This window comes from Nicotiana attenuata, chromosome 9 (genome assembly GCF_001879085.1).
Source record: "Nicotiana attenuata strain UT chromosome 9, NIATTr2, whole genome shotgun sequence".
Lineage (NCBI taxonomy): Eukaryota > Viridiplantae > Streptophyta > Magnoliopsida > Solanales > Solanaceae > Nicotiana > Nicotiana attenuata.
Window position 1 is genome coordinate 33,249,552 of NC_031997.1, and position 23,187 is coordinate 33,272,738.

The window sequence follows — 23,187 nt, forward strand, 5'->3', positions numbered from 1 at the left end:
GCAAATAGAAAGAAGAGAGATGAAGGGTCCATGATGGCTTCGGGATCTAGAGAGTTTCAAAAAGGGGCATCACACCCTTATGTGCAAGTTCAGCAGGGCAATCCAGCTACCCTCAACATTATTATCCCCCGCCAATTCCTCAATACTGTGTGGGCCCACTACAATATACAGTGTTCAATGCTCAATCATATGCTCGGCCTACCAATCAGCAGGTAGGGCACCAGCTCCAAGGCCCCCCCCGACCTCAGCAACAAAATTTTCGAGCACCCTACAATGCTCATCCCAGGCAGTATTATGGTCGAGAGCAGAGGCCGGTAGAAAAATTCACTCCATTAGCTGAATCATATTCTAGTCTATTCCAGAAGCTGAAGCAGATGGGCGTAATTGGACCCATCGCTCCCCACCATATGCATCCCGATTCGCATGGATTTCAAGCAAATGCTAGATGTGAATATCATTCCGGTGCCCCAGGGTATAGCACTGATGACTGTTGGACTCTGAAAAGAGCCATAGAGAGACTCATTTATGAAAAATTGATTGTAGTGACGAATGGCGAGGACCCTCCTAACGTGACAAACAACCCATTGCCAGCACACAATGATGTTCATTTTGTGGGAATGATTGGCCGAGATCAAGAATACAAGTCGGTCGGTCGAGCAGAAATGACAGTGGGTGCAATTCAAGAAGGAGAAGGTCTGGAAGTAAGTCCCAGCCGAGATGTGCCATTGATTGTGAAAGGCACCTAGAGCTCAAATAAGGCAACTTTATTTGTTCCAAAGATCTTGAGGTTGGAAGTTCACTCCAGTGTTGCAAGCCCAAGGTTATATGTACTTGGAGGCCACCCCGTTAAAAGGGAGAAGCATGGAGGTACGAAAGGTATAACAGAGCCGATCGTAATCAAACCTGCCATGCAACCCCCGGTAACCAACACAAAAACCACTCCTTGGAACTACAACAAAATGGTGATGACCTACAAAGGCAAGGAAATCATAGAGGAAGTGGGGGAAACTGGAGGTTTGACTCGATCAGGGAGATGTTACTCTCCAGAAGAGTTGAGGAAGGCCAAGCAAATTAGAGAAGGCCATTTTCCAATAAAGAAACCAGTCACTGAAGCAGATGCGGAAGAGTTTTTGAAAAAGATGAAAGTTCAGGATTACTCAATTATTGACCAGCTAAGAAAGACTCCCGCTCAAATCTCTCTAGTATCTCTGCTCCTACATTCCAAAGAGCATGCTCGTGTACTAATCAAGGTCCTGAACGAGGCACATATCTCAGAGGAGACCACAGTGAATCAGTTAGAGAAGATGGCCAACAGATTTTTCGAGGTGAACAGAATCTCCTTTACTGATGATGAACTTCCCGAGGAGGGGGCCGGGCACAATAGGGCTTTGAACTTGATGGTCAGATGTGAGGGTCATTATGTAAAGCGAGTCATGCTTGATGGAGGCTCAAGTGTAGACGTATGACCTTTCTCTACCTTGCAAAGCATGAAGATCGATACAAACAGAATACGACCCAGCAATGTTCGCATCTAGGCCTTTGATGGCTCAGTAAGAGATACCATTGGGGAGATCAACCTCACCATGACGATTGTGCCAGTTGACTTTGAGATTGTCTTCCAGGTAGTGGACATGGCCACTTCTTATAACTTTCTTCTTGGAAGGCCATGGATCCATACGGCCCGAGCTGTGCCATCCACCTTGCATCAGATGCTCAAATTCAAACATGACACGCAAGAAATTATTGTTCACCGGAGAAGACGAGTCTTCCATTTATAAAGACCCGTTAATCCCCTGTATTGAGGCCAAGGAAGGGTCTGAGTCCATTGTCTATCAGGCTTATGAAGTGGTTGTTGTTGACCATGTCGAGGAAGGAAAGCCCATTCTATATCCTCGTCTTTCTGCCACATCTGTAATGGTGGCTGCAATTATGATGAGACAAGGTTATGAACCAGGAAAAGGCTTGGGGGCATCATTGCAAGGAATTTCGGAGCCTATTTCTCCGTTCGGTAACCAGGGTACATTTGGATTAGGCTTCCGGCAAACACAAGCAGATGAAAACAAAGCCAAACATCGCAAAAAGCATGGATGGGTCTTGCAACAGCCTATCCCTCACATTTTCTACACTTTTGTCAAGACAGGACTCCGAGGGGGTCAAAATTCCTCGGCGCATGCAAACATTGATGAAATTTGCCATGGCCTCAGCCAGATATTTCCTGAAGTGAATATGATCCAGGCTGGTGAAGGCACTAGTCGTGCCGATATGCAACTAATTGACCCAGACACCATGCTCACCAACTGGGAAGCAACTCCTCTCCCCACAAGGAGGGAGTCTTGGTAGTTTGCTTTTGCAGCTTCTTTTTTGTATTTTGGGTTACTTTCAGGGTTGTAATCCAAACATCTCAGTATGATTGTTTTGTTTTGATGTTAACCCTTCTATCCTTTCGAATTCAATGGAATGTAGTTCACTTTCCTATTAAGTTTTCTATCTTTTCCTTTTCCTAATTCCTGTCATTTTATTTCCATTTCAGTTTTGTTAATGCGAGGCTTTAATAACATGACATGCATGCAATTCACGCCCAGATCTTACAAAGCTATCTAATATCGAAATAATGCATCAAGAGGTTGAATATGATGAAGATGAGGTTGTTGAGGAAATAAAAAGAGAGTTGGAACTATTTGAAAACAAGCCTAAGCCAAACCTCAATGAAACTGAGCCGATTAATATCGGATGTCCTGAAGAAGTTAGAGAAACGAAGATAAGAATTCACACTGAACAAAAAACCAGAGATGCCTTGATCCAACTTTTATTTGAATACAGAGATGTGTTTGCTTGGTCTTACGATGATATGCCGGGTTTAAGTGCTGATCTGGTGGTTCATAAGCTTCCTACGTATCCTGGTTTTCGACCAGTCCAACAAAAGCAATGAAAATTTAAAACAAACATGAGTGACAAAATCAAAGAGGAAATAATGAAGCAACTAAGCGCCAATGTGATCAGAGCTGTCCGATACACCACCTGGGTGGCAAATGTTGTGCCTGTGCCAAAGAAGGATGGAAAAACCAGAGTTTGTGTCGACTATAGGGACCTGAACAAAGCAAGCCCAAAGGATAATTTTCCTTTGCCAAACATCCACATTCTTGTAGATAATTGCGCAAAACATGAGATACAATCGTTCGTGGATTGCTATGCTGGGTACCACCAAATTCTAATGGATGAGGATGATGCAGAAAAGACCGCTTTCACCACGCCATGGGGTACTTATTGTTACAGGGTCATGCCATTCGGTTTAAAGAATGCAGGGGAAACCTACATGAGGGCCATGACCACCATTTTTCACGACATGATGCACAAAGAGATTGAAGTATATATCGATGATGTCATCATAAAATCAAAGACACAAGCTGATCACGTGTGTGATTTGAAAAAGTTCTTCGAACGGCTTCGAAGGTATGACCTTAAGCTTAATCCAGCCAAGTGTGCATTTGGGGTTCCATCTGGGAAACTCCTCGGTTTTATAGTCAGCCGGAGAGGCATCGAATTGGATCCATCTAAGATAAAGTCCATTCGAAACTGCCACCCCCGAAGAACAAAAAGAAGTCATGAGTTTGCTCGGGAGGTTGAACTACATAAGTAGGTTCATTGCTCAGCTCACAACCACGTGCGAGCCTATCTTTAAGTTGCTGAAAAAGGATGCCGCTATCAGATGGACAGACGATTGCCAAAAAGCTTTTGACAGGATCAAAGATTATCTGTCAAAACCCCCTATACTGGTTCTGCCTGAACCTGGTAGGCCTTTGTTTTTATATCTATTGGTGATGGATAATTCCTTTGGATGCGTTCTGGGGCAACATGATGCAACAGGCAAAAAGGAACATGCAATCTATTATTTGAGCAAGAAGTTCACCAATTATGAGGTTAAGTACACCCTTTTAGAAAGGACATGTTGTGCCTTGACTTGGGTCGCTCAGAAGCTTAGACATTATCTTTTGGCCTAGACTGCTTACCTCATATCCAGAATGGATCCTTTGAAGTACATCTTCCAAAAGACAATGCCCACTGGCAGGCTCGCAAAATGGCAAATCCTGCTCACAGAGTTTGACATCGTCTATGTCACTCGCACCGCGATGAAAGCACACGCTTTGGCAGATCATTTGGCAGATAATACAGTTGATAATGAGTATATGCCACTTAGCACATACTTCCCAAACAAAGAGGTCAACTCAATAGAGGGAAGTGGTTCCAGACGATCACCCTGTATGGAAAATGTATTTTGATGGGGCTGTCAATATCAAAGGAGTTGGGATCGGGGCAATCCTCATCTCACCTATTGGATACCATTACCCTACAACGGCCCGACTTCGGTTCTTCTGTACCAAAAATACGGTAGAATACGAAGCTTGTATCATGGGTTTGAAAATGGCCATCGATCTAGATGTGCATGAACTATTGGTTATGGGAGATTCTGACTTGCTTATCCGGCAAGCCCAAGGCGAATGGGAGACTCGAGACATCAAGCTTATTCCGTACAGACAATGTGTGCAAGACTTGAGCAAAAGATTCAAATCCATCGAGTTCAGGTATATTCCCAGGTTTCACAACGAGCTAGTCGATGCCTTGGCTACTTTAGCCTCGATGCTCCCTTATCCAGGCAACACTCATATTGATCCACTAGAAATCCAAGTTCGGAATCAACACGGTTACTGCAATACATTTGAGACAGAACCAGATGGTGAACCATGGTATCATGACATAAAACGATTCCTTAAAATAAGAGAATATCCAGAGCATGCTAAAGGAGATCAAAAAAGAACTATAAGGCGGCTCGCCAGTGGTTTCTTCCTGAATGGGGAAATTCTGTACAAGAGGACCCCAAATTTAAACTTGTTGAGATGCATAGATGCTACAGAAGCAGAGCGGATCATGAGTGAAGTGCATTCGGGGGTATGCGGACCTCACATGAATGGATATGTTTTGGCGAAGAAGATTCTGCGGGCAGGGTATTATTGGCTTACTATGGAGCGAGATTGCTTCAGTTTTGTTCGCAAGTGTCACCAATGCTAGATTCATGGTGATCTGATTCACTCGCCTCCTTCGGAGTTGCATCCCATGTCCTCTCCTTGGCCTTTCGTTGCTTGGGGAATGGATGTTATTGGGCCAATCGAGCCAAAGGCTTCAAATGGGCATAGATTCATTTTGGTTGCAATTGATTACTTCACCAAGTGGGTGGAGGCCGTCACTTTCAAAGCAGTAACCAAGAAAGCAGTGGTAGACTTTGTTCATTCCAACATCATCTGTCGCTTTGGTATCCCAAAGACCATTATCACTGACAATGCAGCCAATCTAAATAGTCATTTGATAAAGGAGGTATGCGAACAATTTAAAATCATGCATCACCATTCTACCCCTTACCGGCCAAAAGCCAATGGAGCCGTTGAAGTGGCGAACAAGAACATCAAGAAGATTCTTAGGAAGATGATCCAAGGTTCCAGACAATGGCATGAAAAGTTGCCTTTTGCTCTTTTGGGGTACCGCACGACTGTTCGCACATCTGTTGGTGCAACTCCGTATCTGCTTGTATATGGAATTGAAGCTGTAATACCTGTTGAAGTCAAACTTCCCTCTCTCCGAATTATTGTGGAATTAGAGATTGAAGACACTGAGTCGGTCAAGACCCGATTAGAACAACTGATGTTGATCGATGAAAAACGGACTAGCAGCAGTGTGTTTTGGCCAGTTATACCAGCAAAGAATGGCACGCGCTTACAATAAGAAAGTGCGCCCAAGTAGGTTTAAGGTAGGCCAGCTGGTTTTGAAACGCATCCTTCCGCACCAGGTAGAAGCTAAAGGAAAGTTCGCCCCGAACTGGCAAGGACCCTACATCATCAAGAAAGTGTTACCAAAAGGGGCCTTGCACTTTGTAGATGAAGAAGGACGGGTAACGGACATGAATATTAACGCAGATGCAGTCAAAAGATATTATGTTTGATATATACCCACTGTAGAATTTTCACGCATTGATTTTCTCAGATCGAAGTGACGAAGGCTATCATTTGCTCGCTATTCCAAATAGGTGTCACCCTTTTGTTAACCCTTTTGAGCAGTATTTGTCTTCCTTGTTTCTCACTTTTTAGAACCTATGTACTTGGAAAAAAAAACCAAACAACAAATCTCTGAGTCATTGAACTACGTCCGACCTGATTCCGAAAGGATACGTAGGCAGCCTTACCCTGGGTTCGGTCCCATCAGAACAAAAAATCCATATTCCCAATACTCCAAAACTGGGGCAGAAGTTTGTTTTATTTCACGGTTTTTCTGTAAAAAACGGTTCCAAAAGTTGTAATTCAGTTCAAGGCTCATTTCGCCTTTTTACCTTTCAAGAACTTCTGATCGATGTCTTTTGAGAATGTTTGAAGTCCCCATGCCAAAGGCGTTGGGTAACCTCCCTCATGCAGTATCTTATTCAAAAAAAAAAGATGAGAGAGTCTTATCAGTGAAAACCCGTACGGGAACTATAAGGCGACAGTGAGTAGAGAAATGAGAGAGTCTTATTGGTGAAAACCCAGATGGGCACCATAAGGCGACGGTTAGTAGAGAAATGAGAGAGGTTAGTTAGCGAAAACCTGCAAAAGGCGCTACTAGCCGAATGAGGGTCTTTGATTCTCCGGCATGAGCACAACCAAGACAAATTCAAGATGAACGTTTGCGGCGGATTTTGAGAATTAGACAGCTTAGACGGATCAGGCATCCAGTCCAAAATGCATGTCATGATAAGTCTCCATATTCCTTTCCTCGAAAGGGACACCTTTTGTTTAAACACAGTTCTTTTTCACTTCCAATTATTATTCCGTTTTTACCCATAATTTTTCTTTGAGTCCCTTTCGGTCTAATCCTGCATCAAAAGCAAAGCAAAGAAATGGCTGCAAAACTAGCTACAATTCCCCCGTAATATCGAGCACAATTTGGGGCATATATAGCATTGACGAAGGCACGAATCCATTTGAGACCTCATTTGATAAAGCGAACAAAGTGTTTCAAAGAAACTGAAAATGCATGAGCAAGACCCGTTTCATGAGAAAAGTTGATAAGCACTACAGACACAAACTGATACTGGGTGCAAAACAACTGAGTTCGATTTTAAAGAAAAATAGCCTTGCCTAAGAGACAAGGGCAGCGACACCATGGACATCAGGGTATGAAACAGTTGGGGGCAACACTGGAAAGCCAAGGCCTCCAGAAAATGATACAAAGCAGCCAAGCAACTCGGTACAACGCTGAAAGAATCGGTTCTTCGACAGCAGTGGTCGTGAATCAAACTACTCAAGGCATCAAGGCCACAAACCAACCACCACTTTGAAAACTCATAAATTTTTCTTTGTTGGAAGCAGGAACAAAACAATGCAGAATGGCGATCCTAAAAGAACGAATGTCACCAAACGTAAGCTCCTTAAAATCTCCATTTTTCTTTATTTAGCATGCATCACTATTGTTCACACCTCCCATTTTCGCAGCTTAACTCAGGTAGAACCGTTTCACCTAGGGGGATCCAGCTCATAGTTCTGAGTAGAAGTACTCTTCGCTCAGGGTGTTTTACGCAGCTTAACTCAGGTAGAATCCTTTCGCCTAGGGGGATCCAGTTCATGTTTCCGGGTAGAAGTACTCTTCGCTCAGGGTGTTTTACGTAGCTTAACTCAAGTAGAACCATTTCACCTAGGGGATCCAGCTCATAGTTTCCGAGTAGAAGTACTCTTCGCTCAGGGTGTTTTACGCAGCTTAACTCAGGTAGAATCCTTTCGCCTAGGGGGATCCAGCTCATAGTTTCCGAGTAGAAGTACTCTTCGCTCAGGGTGTTTTACGCAGCTTAACTCAGGTAGAATCCTTTCGCCTAGGGGGATCCAGCTCATAGTTCCGAGTAGAAATACTCTTTGCTCAGGGTGTTTTCGTAGCTTAAGTCAGGTAGAATCCTTTCGCCTAAGGGGATCCAGCTCATAGTTTCCGAGTAGAAGTACTCTTCGCTCAGGGTGTTTTACGCAGCTTAACTCAGGTAGAATCCTTTCGCCTAGGGGGATCCAGCTCATAGTTCCGAGTAGAAATACTCTTCGCTCAGGGTGTTTTACGCAGCTTAACTCAGGTAGAATCCTTTCGCTTACGGGGATCCAGCTCATAGTTTCCGAGTAGAAATACTCTTTGCTCAGGGTGTTTTACACAGCTTAACTCAGGAAGAATCCTTTCGCCCAGGGGAATCCAGCTCATAGTTCCGAGTAGAAGTACTCTTCGCTCAGGGTGTTTTACGTAGCTTAACTCAGGTTGAACCTTTTTAACCTAGAGGGATTCAACACTTTATCAATAATACATGGTGCTAACACCTGATTATATTTCCTTCCAGTAAGATAGGGTGCCAGCCCCTGGTTACATTTCCCTTCAGTAGTACGTGAACCAATCCCTAGTTGCACAATCATTCGTTACCAAAATTTTATCTCTTTTAGCTAGTTTATACTACTGTTTCTGTCTTCCTTTCAATAAATTAGATAGTTTATAGCTTTCTCTGATAACTCACAAAATTTTCCTAGTCCAAACTGGGGCAGAAATTTTTGTTCGTTTTGTTCGTCTTTGATGGCTTTGCAGGCCTCGCCGCGGAGCACAGGTTATGACGATCGAAGCTTGCAGTTTCAGTTATCATCAGAAGGACGATCACAGGATAGTTTGGGTTTAACTTTGACAACGTGTCGGCAACACAACTTCTCAAGTTTCATTTTCTCAAAATTCTGATCCAGAAAACAAGAATCGAGATTCAGTCATAATCTCTTCTTTAAAGAGAATCAAGATCCAGTCTAAGGTCAACATAAGAGAGCAAGTCAAGAATCAAGATCTTACTCCAGAAGACACGTAGATAGGAATTTTGTACTCTTAGTTGGCAGACATATGTAGTGCTCTTCTCTTTTTCTTTTGATGTAAGAAGCAGTAACGGTAAGAGTAACAGCAACAGCAACAGCAACAACAGTCTTAACTCCAGTGTCTGGTAGTCCCAGCTACCAAATTTTTCCAGAACTAAACTACACTGACCTGATTCCTTTACATCCAAGGATATGTAGGCAACCTCGGAAAAAGGTTCGGTCACCCCTTTTCAAAAATGCTTTCATTAGAGTCATAGCTGAGCAAAAGTTAGTCAGGGCATTCACTATCTTTGCACAAAAACTCTTTATGTTCTCGAGCAAAGAGGGGCAGGTGTTAATGCCTAATTTTTGTTTCTTTCTTTTACATTGTAGTTTTGAATAATTATTTTTTTGTGTGTTGGAGATTTTAGAACTAGACTTTTAGTTTAATTAATTCATTAGAGGGAAAAAGGGATTGGGCTAGTATATTTTAATTAAAATTGTGCCAAAATTGGCCCAAAATTTGAGCCCAATTCGGCCATACCCAGTCCATTAGTTGGTTGGCCAAGAAAGAGCTCAAAACGACGTAGTTTTGTCTTGAAACTACGTCGTTTTGGTTTAAGCAACAAAGACTAAATCTCACCCATCCTTCCCTCATGATCCAATGGTTATTATTTATCCCCCACCCCAAGTATATAAAGCCTAAAACCCCCAAAAATTTTCCCCATTTTCCCCTTATTTCCTTTCTTCTTCCCCTCTCATCACTCTCTCTTCTCTCTCCCCAGGTCTGCCCCACGCCGCCCCAGCGCCCGAAAATTGCCCACCGGCAGCGGCCAACCTCCAATCCACCCCAAAATTTCACCACTTCTTCCGCTCAACCTCCTCTCCATGAATCCGAACCCCAAAATCCCATAACCCTTCTTAATCTCCATAGATCTAAGCCTAACCGAAACCCTAGCCGCTGCCCACCACCCCAAACTCCGAAAATTTTACACCACCGGCCTCCTCTTCTCCCCCTCTTTCCATATCTCCAACTCAAAATCTTAAAAAAACCAACCACCACCAGCAGCCAGCCCCATTGCCGATCCGCCGCCGCCATTGCCGCCCCTCAACCACCACTGCCTCTCGTTTCTCTTCTCAAGCCGGCCTCGAGCAAGGTTGTGTCGTTGATATCATTGAAACCGGAATCTGATTCGCTGGAGTTTTGGTTTCGAGAATATCAACAATAGAAGCTTGCTCGAAGTCGTACCACTTCCCAATCGTCACTATGCCACCACTGTTCGAACACTCAAATTTGGTAAAACTCGAACCTTAATGCTTTTCTCCATGTTATGATTTTTCTGTTTCCCGTCATTTGTTTGTAGTTGTGTTATAATTCTGTTTAGTGATCATTTCATTTAGCTCTTAATCTATTTTCTGATTTTTTGTTATTGTTGTTATTGTTGTTTGTTTAGCTTAATTGATTATGTTAGTTTGTGTCATTGTTGACGTATTTTTGCTTTGCTTTACGTCGTTTAGTTCTGATTTTAGGTTAGTATTTCTAAATGTTCGTTTTGGTTCAAGCATATTAGTTTTAAGTACTTCATAGGTTAATACTTGTTTCTTGCTTGGTTTCAATCTTGAAGTTCTCTTTCTCCTTGTTGGTTAATAGTTCAATCAGTTAAATGGTTTCTAGTTATTTGTTTTTGAGTAAGTGGTCTGATATTGATGTTAAAATCTGAAGTTTAGATATTTTTATCATAAAATAGGGTACTAGTAGCTTGCTTTTTAGTAGGGTGGCTGAAATGACTCTTTGGCTCCTGCTATAGCAGATTTCAGGCTGTCCTTTCACCTTTTGGACAGCCTTTAGCACACAAATTCAGTCCCTTTTTGGACAGATTTTTGGTGAACCAAAATCTGTCCAAAAAGTTGGCTTTTCTTTGCCTATTTAAGGGATGCCCTTTCCTCATTTGAAAAATGGGGGAGTCCATCACACTTTCATAGATTTTTTTTTTAGAATTGCTTGAACACACAAAAATATAAAATAAAAAAATTCAGTAGTTGAACTTAAAGAAAGTAAGCTGAAATGATGAGCTTTAGGAGTGAATCTTAGAGTGCAAACTTTTAGAAAAGTATATGTCTTCTTTAGAGTTCATTTCTGGGTTTCTTCTCTAAGTTTTCGGGCTGTTTTAACACGGATTTACTGTTGTTACGTTGCTGTTTGTTGCTGAAATTCAGTCCCTCCTTTGCTAATATTTTCTTTCTATTGATCAGGTAATTTCCTCAACCGTTGTACTACTTTTCGGTCAAGAATGAATGGGAAGGAAGTGTTTTGAATTCCTTTAGAGTAGTCTATACCTTGAAAGTATTATGTTTGTGTATAATCTGGTTCCCTTTTAAGTATCAAGCATGTACAAGAGTTTAGCTAATCAATGACTTGTTTAAATGATGTTCTAATTGCTGATTTTTCTGTATTAGACATTCCTTTTTACCTTCAATAGTGTAAATCTTGAATGAAGTTTATGGAAAATTCTTTTCACATAATGCTCCTGTTGTTTAGAATGTTGTAGTTAGAGTTCAGGTTGGTCTCCTAATGAAAATGCTCTTAGTGACCAAATCTTGAAGCATGTTAGTGTCATTATAATCCATCTTTCTCTTTTCTTAGTTATGAGTTCATATAACTGTTCTTAGAAGTTTTGTACAATTATTACATGAGTTGATGGTTTTCCTTGTTTGCTGATGGTTTCAAATTTAGTTCGAAAAAAAAAAAACTCAAGATGTGTTAAATAGAAATAGAATTGAGTTAAAATAGAAATTGAGTTTTGTTCTCCATTTAAAGAAGATATGTAATAGGAAATTAATTTTTTTTAATAGTTAGATTGCCAAATTTGTTTAAAAACAATTACTAAATGATCCAATGTTGGTATAAATTTAGGCAATTTTGCTAGGCCCATTTTATTGTGAACCAAGTCCATAAGCATATAAGGTGGCCTAATGCCTTGAAAAGCCAATAAGCAAAAAATGACACAAGCCTTCAAATGCCGATTCTTTTACTAACTCCAATAACAATAGATTTTCTTAATAGTTAAAAATAATTTAATAATTTAATCACTCATAATTTTTCTCATTTTAATAATGTAAAATACTAGGCAATTAGTAGGCGCGCTTTAACTCACGAAATCACTTGCGGAGCGTGATGTTTTAACATTCGATAAATTAATTCAAAAATCTCATACCATGCCCATTAGTTTTGGTTAATTCTTAATTTAGTTAATCTTCTGTTAAAATTGCGGATTCGCTTGCGTAGCGCGATAGTTGACCTTTTCAATAATTTTCAAAGCTAATTTCTTTGAATGTAGTAATTTTTTCCAAAAGTAATGATGTACTAATAATCCTCGTCATGACTGCGGATTCGCGTGCGTAGCACGGTTATGACAAAAAATCAAATAAAATTTATCTCGGTCGCACATTCGCTTGCGTGGTGCGGTCAGGACAATTTTATTAAAATCTTTTCTATAATAATTATAATAATAAAAGCGGACATAGGTAAAACATGAAAACCAAATAAAATTACAGTTTTATCCAGATTAATTCAAGCCAAGTTTAAGTCAATAAAGCAACCGTGCTAGAACCACGAGACTCGGGGAATTCCTTGCACCTTCTCCCCGGTCAATAAAATTCCTTACCCGAACTTTATTTTCGCGGACCGATAAAAATAGAGTCAAACCTTCCTTTGACTAAGGATTCAACTAAATGCTGACTTGGAACACCCAAAAAATCAATTCCAAGTGGCGACTTTGTAAACAAAATAATCCCTATTCAAGTTTGTCACTTTAATTGGAAAAACTCTTTAACCCACCCACGATCCATAACACGCATTATTCTTTTGGGGGTGGGAAAAAGGGGTGTGACAGTCCTTCTTGTCCGTCTTTTCATTAATGTGGTGCTTATGTTTTCCTGTGCCGAGGGTCTATTGGAAACAACCTCTCTATCTTCACAAGGTAGGGGTATGGTCTGCGTACAAACTACCTTCCCAGACCTCTCTATGTGGGATTATACTGGGTATGTTATTGTTGAGATGATTTATAACTACACAAATATCTATCATGACTTATTTTAGACTACAAATTTTAAAGCCTTTTTTTCTTTCTTTCTTTCTTTCTTAAACTTCGTATCCAGTCAAACTTGTGCACATTAATTATGCAAATAAAATGGAACCGAAGAATAATACAATGGCTACATATCACATGATAAGCTCTATATAAAGGAGGAGCAAGGAGTAGTATTTCACTTCATAGCCATATTCAATACAAGCATATATAGTATCTATTACTGCAATGGCAAGAACCATCTTATAGGGGTGTTCAAAATCGAATCGAAATCGAAAACTGAACCGAAACCGAAGCTTAATGGCTTATTGGTATCGGGTTAACGGTTAACGGACGGGGGACGGATTGAAATTTTTTATTAACAACTTATCGGTTTGGGGGCGGATTATTCAATTTTCTTAACGGATAATCCGTTAACCCGTTAAGAATATATATATATATATATATATATATATATATATATATATATATATATATATATATATATATATATATATATATATATAAAACTTATTTTTTTCCATATATATATTAAATATCAAAAACCCTTCCACTTCCAGTACTCTATCTCTAACCTTAGTCTAGATGCTCATGCGATCTAGTTATCAATGATAGAGTTCCCCACTTGGATTAAAGCCAAAAAGACATAGTCTTAGAGCTTTACGGTAACTTATTCTCACTCGGTCATCCTGTCATATCTTTGACACTCAGCTCATCTTCTCATAAGCTCCTGTGATACTAAGCTTAGCGCCTCTCATGACAGTTGACAGATGTACACTTTAACCTTAGAACAGTCGTGTCACCTTGCTTGAACTATTCAAACATTCTCTGTAACACACCTATTCCACTAAATAGAAGGAAACTTTTAGTAATTAGTACTTCATAAGAAGTCATACATCATCAGAGCTCCTTAAATAATATAATTGTACCTATCTTTGTCCTTGTCCAACGTCTTACAGTAACCTTATCATGGTTGCCACTCTCTATGCAATGTGTTCTGCTTTTTTCACTCTACAACACATGACACACTACATCATTCCTATGTAGGCGTTAACAGACATGTAAGTCTGGACTCAATGTGTAATTTCCTATTCTGAATTTGTATGCAAGGCTGTCAGCAAACAATTAATGCACGCAATATAGATTGAATTAGGCCGATAAACCGCCCGATAAGAGCTAAACCGATACCAATCCGCCCGATATCTTATCGGGTGGCTAGCGGATTAATACATTTAAAAGCCGATAACCGATAAGCCAAATCGTTAAGAGTAAATAACCGCCCAATCCGCCCAATAAGCCGCCCTACCATCTTAGCAATTTTTGCCATTTTCATTGCTTTATCTGCACTTTGCTTCAATCAAAGTGCTAGCTCACGTGATATTATTGATAGTCCAACACATAGAATCCTCTTATCCCAATCTGCTGCTAATGATCAGCTGAAGACAACTAATCATAATCTTGATGTCATATCCTCTTGCAGATTTTGTGTCCCTCAATGTGGTTCTTATACTTGTTGCATTGCCAAATTGAAGGATTAATTATGTTGTAGTAATATTTTGTTAATTGAAGCCAAATGACTAAAACACTTTTCTTCCCAATAATTTTAAGTCCTCGAGCCGAGGGTCTATCGAAAACAGCATCTCTACCTGCACACGGTAGGGGTAAGGTCTGCGTATACACTACCCGATCCCAGACCCCATGAAATTACACAAAAATTTTTGTTGTTGGGTGTAAATTGTAGCCAAATTTGCATTTGGCTTCAAGAATAAAATACTTATCTTCTCAATAAATTTAAGTGTTGGGAGATGCTTGTTTAAGTTTAGTTCATTAATGTTACACTCTCTTAATTTCCTATAAAAGTGACACACTGTATATGTCACTAATGCTTGTATATGTAAGTTTAAAAGGTTATTGAGGGAAATGAAGAGTTGAAGATATTTATTATTATTGTTTTAAACAATTATTCTAGTGATTTGGTTCTGTAACGGCTCATGCACAACTGTCAAGGTATTGTCCGCTATGTCCAACCTCTTTCGGCCACCTCAAGGTTGACGGACCTCGTGGTTTTGTCCTCTTGAACTTTAACCCAAAAGGTACCTTAGTAGTTTGAATCTTGAACTTGCCCTTATATGACCTCTAAATTTTCTCTCTTATTTGCCTACGGCAAGTTTCACATCGAACCTCCTTTCAGAGTTCAATCTCAACAATCTATTGCTTACCGAACTCAAAATTCAACGATCCCTCCATATGAAGGATATTAAGATCAGTCAGTAGTACTGCTAAGTAATTGACTTGATATATCAACTATGGCTAAGATACAGGCAAGTACCAATTATACATCCATTTTTCATGGTTTTCATGCTAAAGTAGCTGATGAGATTGAGGAAGCAAAAATTACAATAGAATGTTTAATGAGTCGTATATAAGGACTAAGCACCAGTGGTCTAGTGGTAGAATAGTACCCTGCCACAGTACAGACCCGGGTTCGATTCCCGGCTGGTGCATTCTGGGGATTGCTGTGATGAATAATTTGCGCTCAATGTGGTGATAAGAGTCCCTGCAGTTGTCTGAATTTACTGGACGAAGAGTTACGCATCTGAGCTTCCCTATTTTTCTAACTTTTTAATTTTTAATGTTAAAATAAAACCAGTTTAGTAAATTTTACAATTTTTATGCACTATATGGTTAAGATGACCTATATCAACATTTAATTATCTGTATAAATTGTAATTTGGTAACATAGACAGTGCAAAAAAGGTTTGTTCTACATCATGCAGGGACGACTAGAAGATCTTTCTCATTTTTCTGAAAATTGTGGTATTCGTGCTAACTTGTACGCATTCCGATTAAATTCACAGGGTATGTGCTACATCCCGCAAGCATAAATATTGGACGATTTTGTCTACCAAAGCTTGGACAGATGGAATGAAATCACCTTATTTTTACCTCCGCTGGAATTTGAACTTGAGACCTCATGATTCTCAATCCTCTTTATTGACAACTAGGTGTCTAGGTCACACCCTTAGGTGTTTTTTCAGTTAATATATAGTTTATTCAGCAGCCTGAAAGATTCTATTGAAATCTCATAAGACAAATTCACTTTGTATTCAAGTTTTATTCTTCTACTATATTGCTAATTACTAAGATATATCACTTGGAAATGAGAAAATTCGGACCTTATCATAGCTATATAAACACTTGCATGAATGCTTAAATTATTCATCAATATAGCCACTTAAAATTTTAAACCATGGCAAAGAAGAAGAAGAATCTTAGCCACATAAATCTTAATTTTCATGGCAAATACAGTGTCCATATTTGCAATTTTCATGGTTTTTCCCCTTCTTTTCATTCTTTGCAATTCTTCTTCTGATGGTAATTATTTAAGTGATAGTATTGCAACTATGGACAACAATTTTACTCCAGTGTCAAATGGCTTTTTTGCTGAGCTTCAACGGAAAAAAAATGGAGATTTGCTCATGTACTCCTTTGCTGTTACATATGTCCATGTCCTACTTCTTAAATTCGCTCTCTAATAAATATAGAGTTTAACTTATATATGTCAACCGACATGGTAATTTTTTTTACACTATCACGTCACCCTCTATTACCTGTTGCATGGAGGGTGATTTGATAGTGTAATTTTTTATTTTTTTTACATAGTCTATGAATATTAGTTAAACTCAAACCATAGTCTACTTTGTATTTGTTTTTCCTTTATGTATTTCCCTATGTACTGTTGATGTCCTGTTAACAATAGAGCTGGTGCTACATAGATGATTAGTCTATAAACTATCAGTTCCAAGTGTTTGAATTGTATAATTAAGAGAATAAAACATTTAAACTGTAATGAAACAATAAAAGTGGAAGAACAATATTGCAGAGAAAGAGGGTGTAACGACCCGACCCGTCGTCTCATGAGTTACCGCTCCATTTCGCCCATTTTATGCTCCTTCATGTTTCATTATCAGTATTTGGTGTGTTAGAGTTGATTTGGATTGGTTTTGGTAGAAAATGAGACACTTAGTCTCTTTAAGGAAGGCTTGGTTTGGAAAAGTCAACCGGAGGTTGACTTATGAGTTATAGGGCTAGGATGTGATTTCCGGTGATTCGGTTAGCTTCGGGGATGATCTGTGACTTAGGAGTGTGATCGGAATTGATTTTGGAGGTCCGATGTAGAATTAGGCTTGAATTGGCAAAGTTAGTGTTTTGGCGAATTCCGGTTGATAGGTGAGATTTTGATCCGAGGGTCGGAATGGAATTCCGAGAGTTGCAGTAGCTTTGTTAGGTGATTTGGGATGTCTGTGCAAAATTTCAGATGATTCGGAGGTGGTTTGGTTTGGATTTTGATCGAATGCGAGTTTCGGTAGAATTTGAAGAACTTAGACTTGGATTTGATGTAATTTGATGGTTTTAGTGTTAATCGTAGTGTTTTGATGATGGGAACAAGTTTGGGTGATGTTTTAAGATATGTTGGTGTTTTTGGTTGAGGTCCCGGGGGCCTCGGGGTGAGTTCGGATGGTTAAACGAAGAGTTCTGGAATTTTTCATGTTGCTGAGCCTGCTGCAACTGGTATTTTCGCTTCTGCGAATCTTGGACCGCAGAAGCAGACACGCTTGTGCGAAGGATTGACCGCAGAAGCGGTGAGGAGGCCTGGGCGCCGGTTCCGCAGAAGCGATTGGCTAACCGCAGAAGCGGTATCGCTTATGCGTTTGTGTAACCGCAGAAGCGGTTGAGCTCGAGTTTGGGTATTTTCGCAGAAGCGGAGGAAAATCCGCAGGAGCGGAGTCGCAGAAGCAACTTGTGGACCGCAGAAGCGGTCGTGGCCTTATTTGATATTTCCGCAGAAACGGAAGGATAGTCGAGGAAGCGGTCCCGCATAAGCGGGAAAGTGACCGCAAAAGCGAAAAGAGCTGGGCAGATTTATGTTATTTCCTCCGCGAGCTAGGTCTTATTTTCACCATTGTTGAGCAACCTAGGGAGCTTTTTGACGAGGATTGAAGAGGGTTTCGACGGGAATTGATTGGAGGTGAGTCTCGTGACCTAGAATCATCATTTTATTGAAGAATCAACACCTAAATTCATGGAAATTTGATTAACAATGGAAGAACAAGGGCTTGACTTTTGAAATGAAAAATTGGAGTTTGAGGGAGCATTGGACCTCGGATTTTGGTAAATTTGATATGTATGGACTCGTGGCGAGGTAAGGAATCCATTGATGTTAATTTTTTGATTTTTCGAGGAGTGGGCCCGAGGCTCGGGTTTTGCTAATCTCGAGATTTTTGCTATTTTTAATTGTTTTCGATTGGGTGTTGTCCCGTTGGCATATTGTGATGTATTCGCTCTGATGTTGGATAGATTCGACGCGCGTGGAGGCCGGTTTGAGGGGCAAAGGCGTCGCGAGCTAGAGATTTTACCAGGTGACTTGCACGCCGGATAGTGGCCGTGGGGTAGAGCACCGCTGGGGATTGTGACTTGGTCCGTCCCGATTGATGAATTTACCGCGTATTTGACTGGAATTTATTTGTTATCACTGTTGTTTGGGTTGATTGCCGTATTTGGGCCTCGTGCCAATTGTTTAAACCCTTCGGGGATTACTTTTACTGTTTCCTCACTGTTTTGACTCATTACTTGAACTCAGTCATATTGTTTCTCCACTATTTTTCAACTCAGCCACTTTTACTCAGATTTGAGTCTTAAATGATATTTTAAATGAAAATTTTTGGGCTGAGGACTACTATTTTACTGATGCCCGAGGGGCTTGTGATGATATTCTGACTGAGTGTGGCCGAGGGCCAGATGTGAGGATACACTGAGGGATGTGAGGCCGAGGGCCTGGATGTGAGGATTATATATGGATCGGACTGCACGCCGCAGTAGTATATTATATGGATCGGACTGCACGCCGCAGTAGTAAATTATATGGATCGGACTGTACGCCGCAGTAGTATATTATATGGATCGGACTGCACGTCGCAGTAGTATATTATATGGATCGGACTGCACGCCGCAGTAGTATATTATATGGATCGGACTGCACGCTGCAGTATGTATTTATTGGATCGGACTGCACGCCGCAGTGATATAGCGCTTGGGCTGTAGGAGCCCCTCCGGAGTCTGCACCCCCACAGTGAGCGCGGGTACCCATATGGATCGGGCTGAAAGCCGCAGCGATGTGTGGATCGGGCTGCACGCCGCAGCGGTTACTATGTGATACTGTTTCGGAGAGTGATCTGAGAGAGAGAGCTCGAGGGGCCGAGAGTGTTGTTGAGAGTGAGCCCGAGGGGCTGGTTCAGTTTGAGATATTGCCCGAGGGGCGAGCTTTTATGTGCTCATCTTGCATGCTTATTTGCCTCTTTACCTGTTATACCGTGGTATTTGTGCCCCAGGGGCGGATTTTCTGTGCGTATCAGCACTAACTGTTTTGAAATCGTTTTCGTAATCACTGAAAAGATCATTTTCAAAAGAGATTTGAACTGAGCCAAGGTACTTCTAAAGATTTCACAAATTACACTGTTTTTCTCAGAAAATTGTACCCGGCTTCTGTATTGCATGTTGGTTGCTTTACGTGATTTCTTGCTGCTCAGTTATTATTTACTTTTATTACTCATTGAGTTGGAGTACTCACTTTACTCCCTGCACCTCGCATGCAGATGCAGGTATTGTTCACCCGGTAGCGGGTTTTGAGCTGGTTGAAGGTATTGCTATCGTAGCTGAGCACAGTGACCGCCAGCGTTCGCGGCACCGGATTACTTCCTTTGGTTCTAAATTTTATTCTGTATATTGTTGGCCCTGTAGTTGTATTTAGACTTCTCTAGATGCTCGTAACTTGTGACACCCCGGTCGAGTTGTGTTGGGTTGTAAACTTCGTTAATTAATGTCCTTAAGTCATATTTTGCTATTCATTTATGTTTAACTACTTTGAAAGGGACTAATTGGGTTAGTTGGCTGGCCTTGTCTACACGAGAGGCGCCATCACGACTAGTGCGGGGTTTTGGGTCGTGACAGAGGGAGAGGGAATTCTTATTGAATTTGGGATGATTTACAATGGGGTAAGATCCCTCTATTTATAGGGGAAAAATGACTTAGTCACAAAGTAAAACTCTCTACAAGATAGACATTCACTCTAAATAGAATTCTATTCATAACACTCCCCCTTGAATGTCTACTCGATAACTAATGTGCCTCATTAAAACCTTAACTAAAATAAAACCCAATGGGAAAAAAAATTCTAGAAAAGGAAAAAGAGTACACATATCTAACAATATGCCTTTTGGTTGCCTCGTTAAAAAACCTCGCAAGGAAAACCCAGTGGGAAAAAAACCTTGTAAGGGAAAAAGAGTGCAATGCGCATTAACTCCCACTGATGAGAGTATCAATTCACATCCTTGAGCCTTCGCATACCGATCTTGTACACTAGCTTCTTGAAGGTTGACGTCGGTAGAGATTTTGTGAACAAATCAGCCATATTATCACTTGAACGAATCTGTTGCACATTGATATCACCATTCTTTTGAAGATCATGTGTGAAAAATAACTTTGGTGAAATGTGCTTTGTCCTATCTCCTTTTATGAATCCTCCCTTCAATTGAGCTATGCATGCTGCATTGTCTTCACACAAAATCGTGGGCAGTTTGTCACACTTCAAACCACATTTGTCTCGAATAAGATGTATTATAGACCTCAACCACACACATTATCGACTTGCTTCATGAATACCAATTATCTCAGCATGATTAGATGAAGTATCCACAATTGGTTGCTTAGTCGATCGCCAAGATATGTCAGTGCCTCCACAGGTAAACACATAACCTGTTTGAGACCGAGCCTTGTGTGGGTCAAATAAATATCCAGCATCGGCATATCCAACAAGATCAGGACTGCAATTATTGCCATAAAATAAGCCCATATCGGTAGTTCCTTTTAGATACCGCAATATGTGTTTGATTCCATTCCAATGTCTCCTTGTAGAAGCAGAGCTATATCTTGCTAAGACATTAACTGAAAAGATTATGTCTGGCCTTGTAGTATTAGCAAGATACATTAGTGTACCAATTGCACTAAGATATGGTACTTCAGGACCAAGTAGCTTTTCATTCCTTTCTTGAGGTCGGAATGGATCCTTATTCACATCAAGTGATCGAACAACCATCGGAGTACTTAATGGATGTGCTCCATCCATGTAAAACCGTTTCAATACCTTTTCTATATAGGCAGATTGATGAACAAAAATTCCGTTTGCCAAATGTTCAATTTGCAAACCAGGACATAATTTTGTCTTTCCGAGATCTTCCATCTCGAATTCCTTCTTTAAATAATCAATTGCCTTTTGGAGTTCTATAGGAGTTCCAATAAGGTTTATGTCATCAACATATACGGCAAGTACAACAAATTCCGATGTTGTTTTCTTTATAAAAACACATGGGCAAATGGCATCATTTATATAGCCTTCCTTTAATAAATACTCACTAAGATGATTATACCACCTTCGTCCTGATTGCTTAGACCATACAACGATCTTTGCAATTTGATTGAAAACATTTCCCGGGACTTTGAATTATTTGCTTTAGGCATTTTGAATCCCTCGGGTATATCTCATTATCAAGTGAGCCATAAAGGTAGGCAGTAACCACATCCATTAAATGCATGTCAAGCTTTTCATGGACAGCAAAACTAATGAGATAATGGAACGTTATAGCATCCATAACGGGTGAATATGTCTCTTCATAATCGACACCAGGCCTTTGTGAAAATCCTTGTGCAACAAGGCGTGCCTTATATCTTTGTACCTCTTTTTTCTCATTTCTCTTGCGTACAAAGACCCATTTATAGCCAACAGGCGTAACACCATTAGGTGTTTGGACTATAGGCCCAAAAACTTCACGTTTCGCAAGTGAATTCAACTCTGATTCGATTGCTTCTTGCCATTTTGGCCAATCAAGTCGTTGTTGACATTCTCCAACAGATTGAGGTTCAAGATCCTCACTTTCTTGCATAATGCTAGATGCAACATTATATGCAAAGACATAATCCACCACTATATCCACTCGATTCAAATTTGTCTCAATATCGATTGGATTTATTGATAGTTACTTATTTTCTTGAGTCTCGGGCTCAGTGGATTCCTCATGAATCTCAGAATTTATTAAATCGTGGATTTCTTCATGAGATTCTTTCATAGTGTCATTTTGATCATTTGTTTTTCTTTTTCTAGGATTTCGATCTTTGGAACCTAATGGTCTGCCACGTTTTAGGCGTGCTTTGACTCATTAGCTATGACACTAGAAGATTGTCCAATAGGGACATCAATACGGATTGGAACATTCTCTGCAGGGATATATGATTTTGTTATCCGTTTTAAATCCGTAAATGCGTCTGGCATTTGATTTGCTATTCTCTGCAAATGGATAATCTTTTGCACCTCTTTTTCACAAATAGAGGCACGTGGATCAAGATGAGATAATGATGGATTTTTCCACAAAATTTCCCGTTTGGTTTCACCAACTTCTCCCCCTAATTTTAGGAAAAGTGTCTCATCAAATCGACAGTCTGCAAATCGTGCAGTAAACAAATCCCCCATTAATGTTTCGAGGTAGCGAATAATAGAGGGCGATTCAAACCCAACATATATTCCTAATCTTCTTTGGGGACCCATTTTTGTGCGATATGGCGGTGCTACAGGCACATATACTGCGCATCCAAAAATTCTTAAATGGGATATATTAGGTTCATGACCCAAAACTAATTGCAACGGGGAATATTTATGATAATTTGTCGGTCTGAGACGAACTAGCATTGCTGAATGCAAAATGGCGTGACCCCAAACAAAAGTGGGCAGCCTCGTTTTCATGAGTAACGGTCTTGCTATCAATTGCAGACGTTTAATTAAAGACTCTGCAAGACCATTTTGAGTGTGAACATGAGCTACAGGATGTTCCACTTTTATCCCAATTGATAAGCAATAATCATTAAATGCTTGGGATGAAAACTCAGCAGCATTATCAAGTCTAATAGACTTAATTGGATTATCGAAAAATTGTGCCCGTAATCGAATTATTTGTGCCATTAATTTTGCAAACGAGAGGTTGCAAGATGACAATAGGCATACATGGGACCATCTAGAAGATGCGTCTATTAAGACCATAAAATATCTAAACGACCCACTAGGTGGGTGAATAGGTCCACAAATGTCCCATTGTATACGTTCCAAAAACGCAGGGGACTCA

At 40.3% G+C, this 23,187-nt stretch overlaps 1 protein-coding gene and 1 non-coding gene across 2 annotated transcripts; both read left to right on the top strand.

Annotated features, from left to right (window-relative positions):
* LOC109232641 lies at positions 4,408-5,772 on the top strand. The gene is made up of 2 exons (XM_019398395.1): positions 4,408-4,983; positions 5,509-5,772. Exons 1-2 carry the CDS (start codon positions 4,408-4,410, stop codon positions 5,770-5,772), a joined length of 840 nt encoding a protein of 279 aa, XP_019253940.1.
* Positions 15,395-15,465, top strand: TRNAG-GCC. Its single transcript has one exon. It is a non-coding gene; the product is annotated as a tRNA-Gly (tRNA).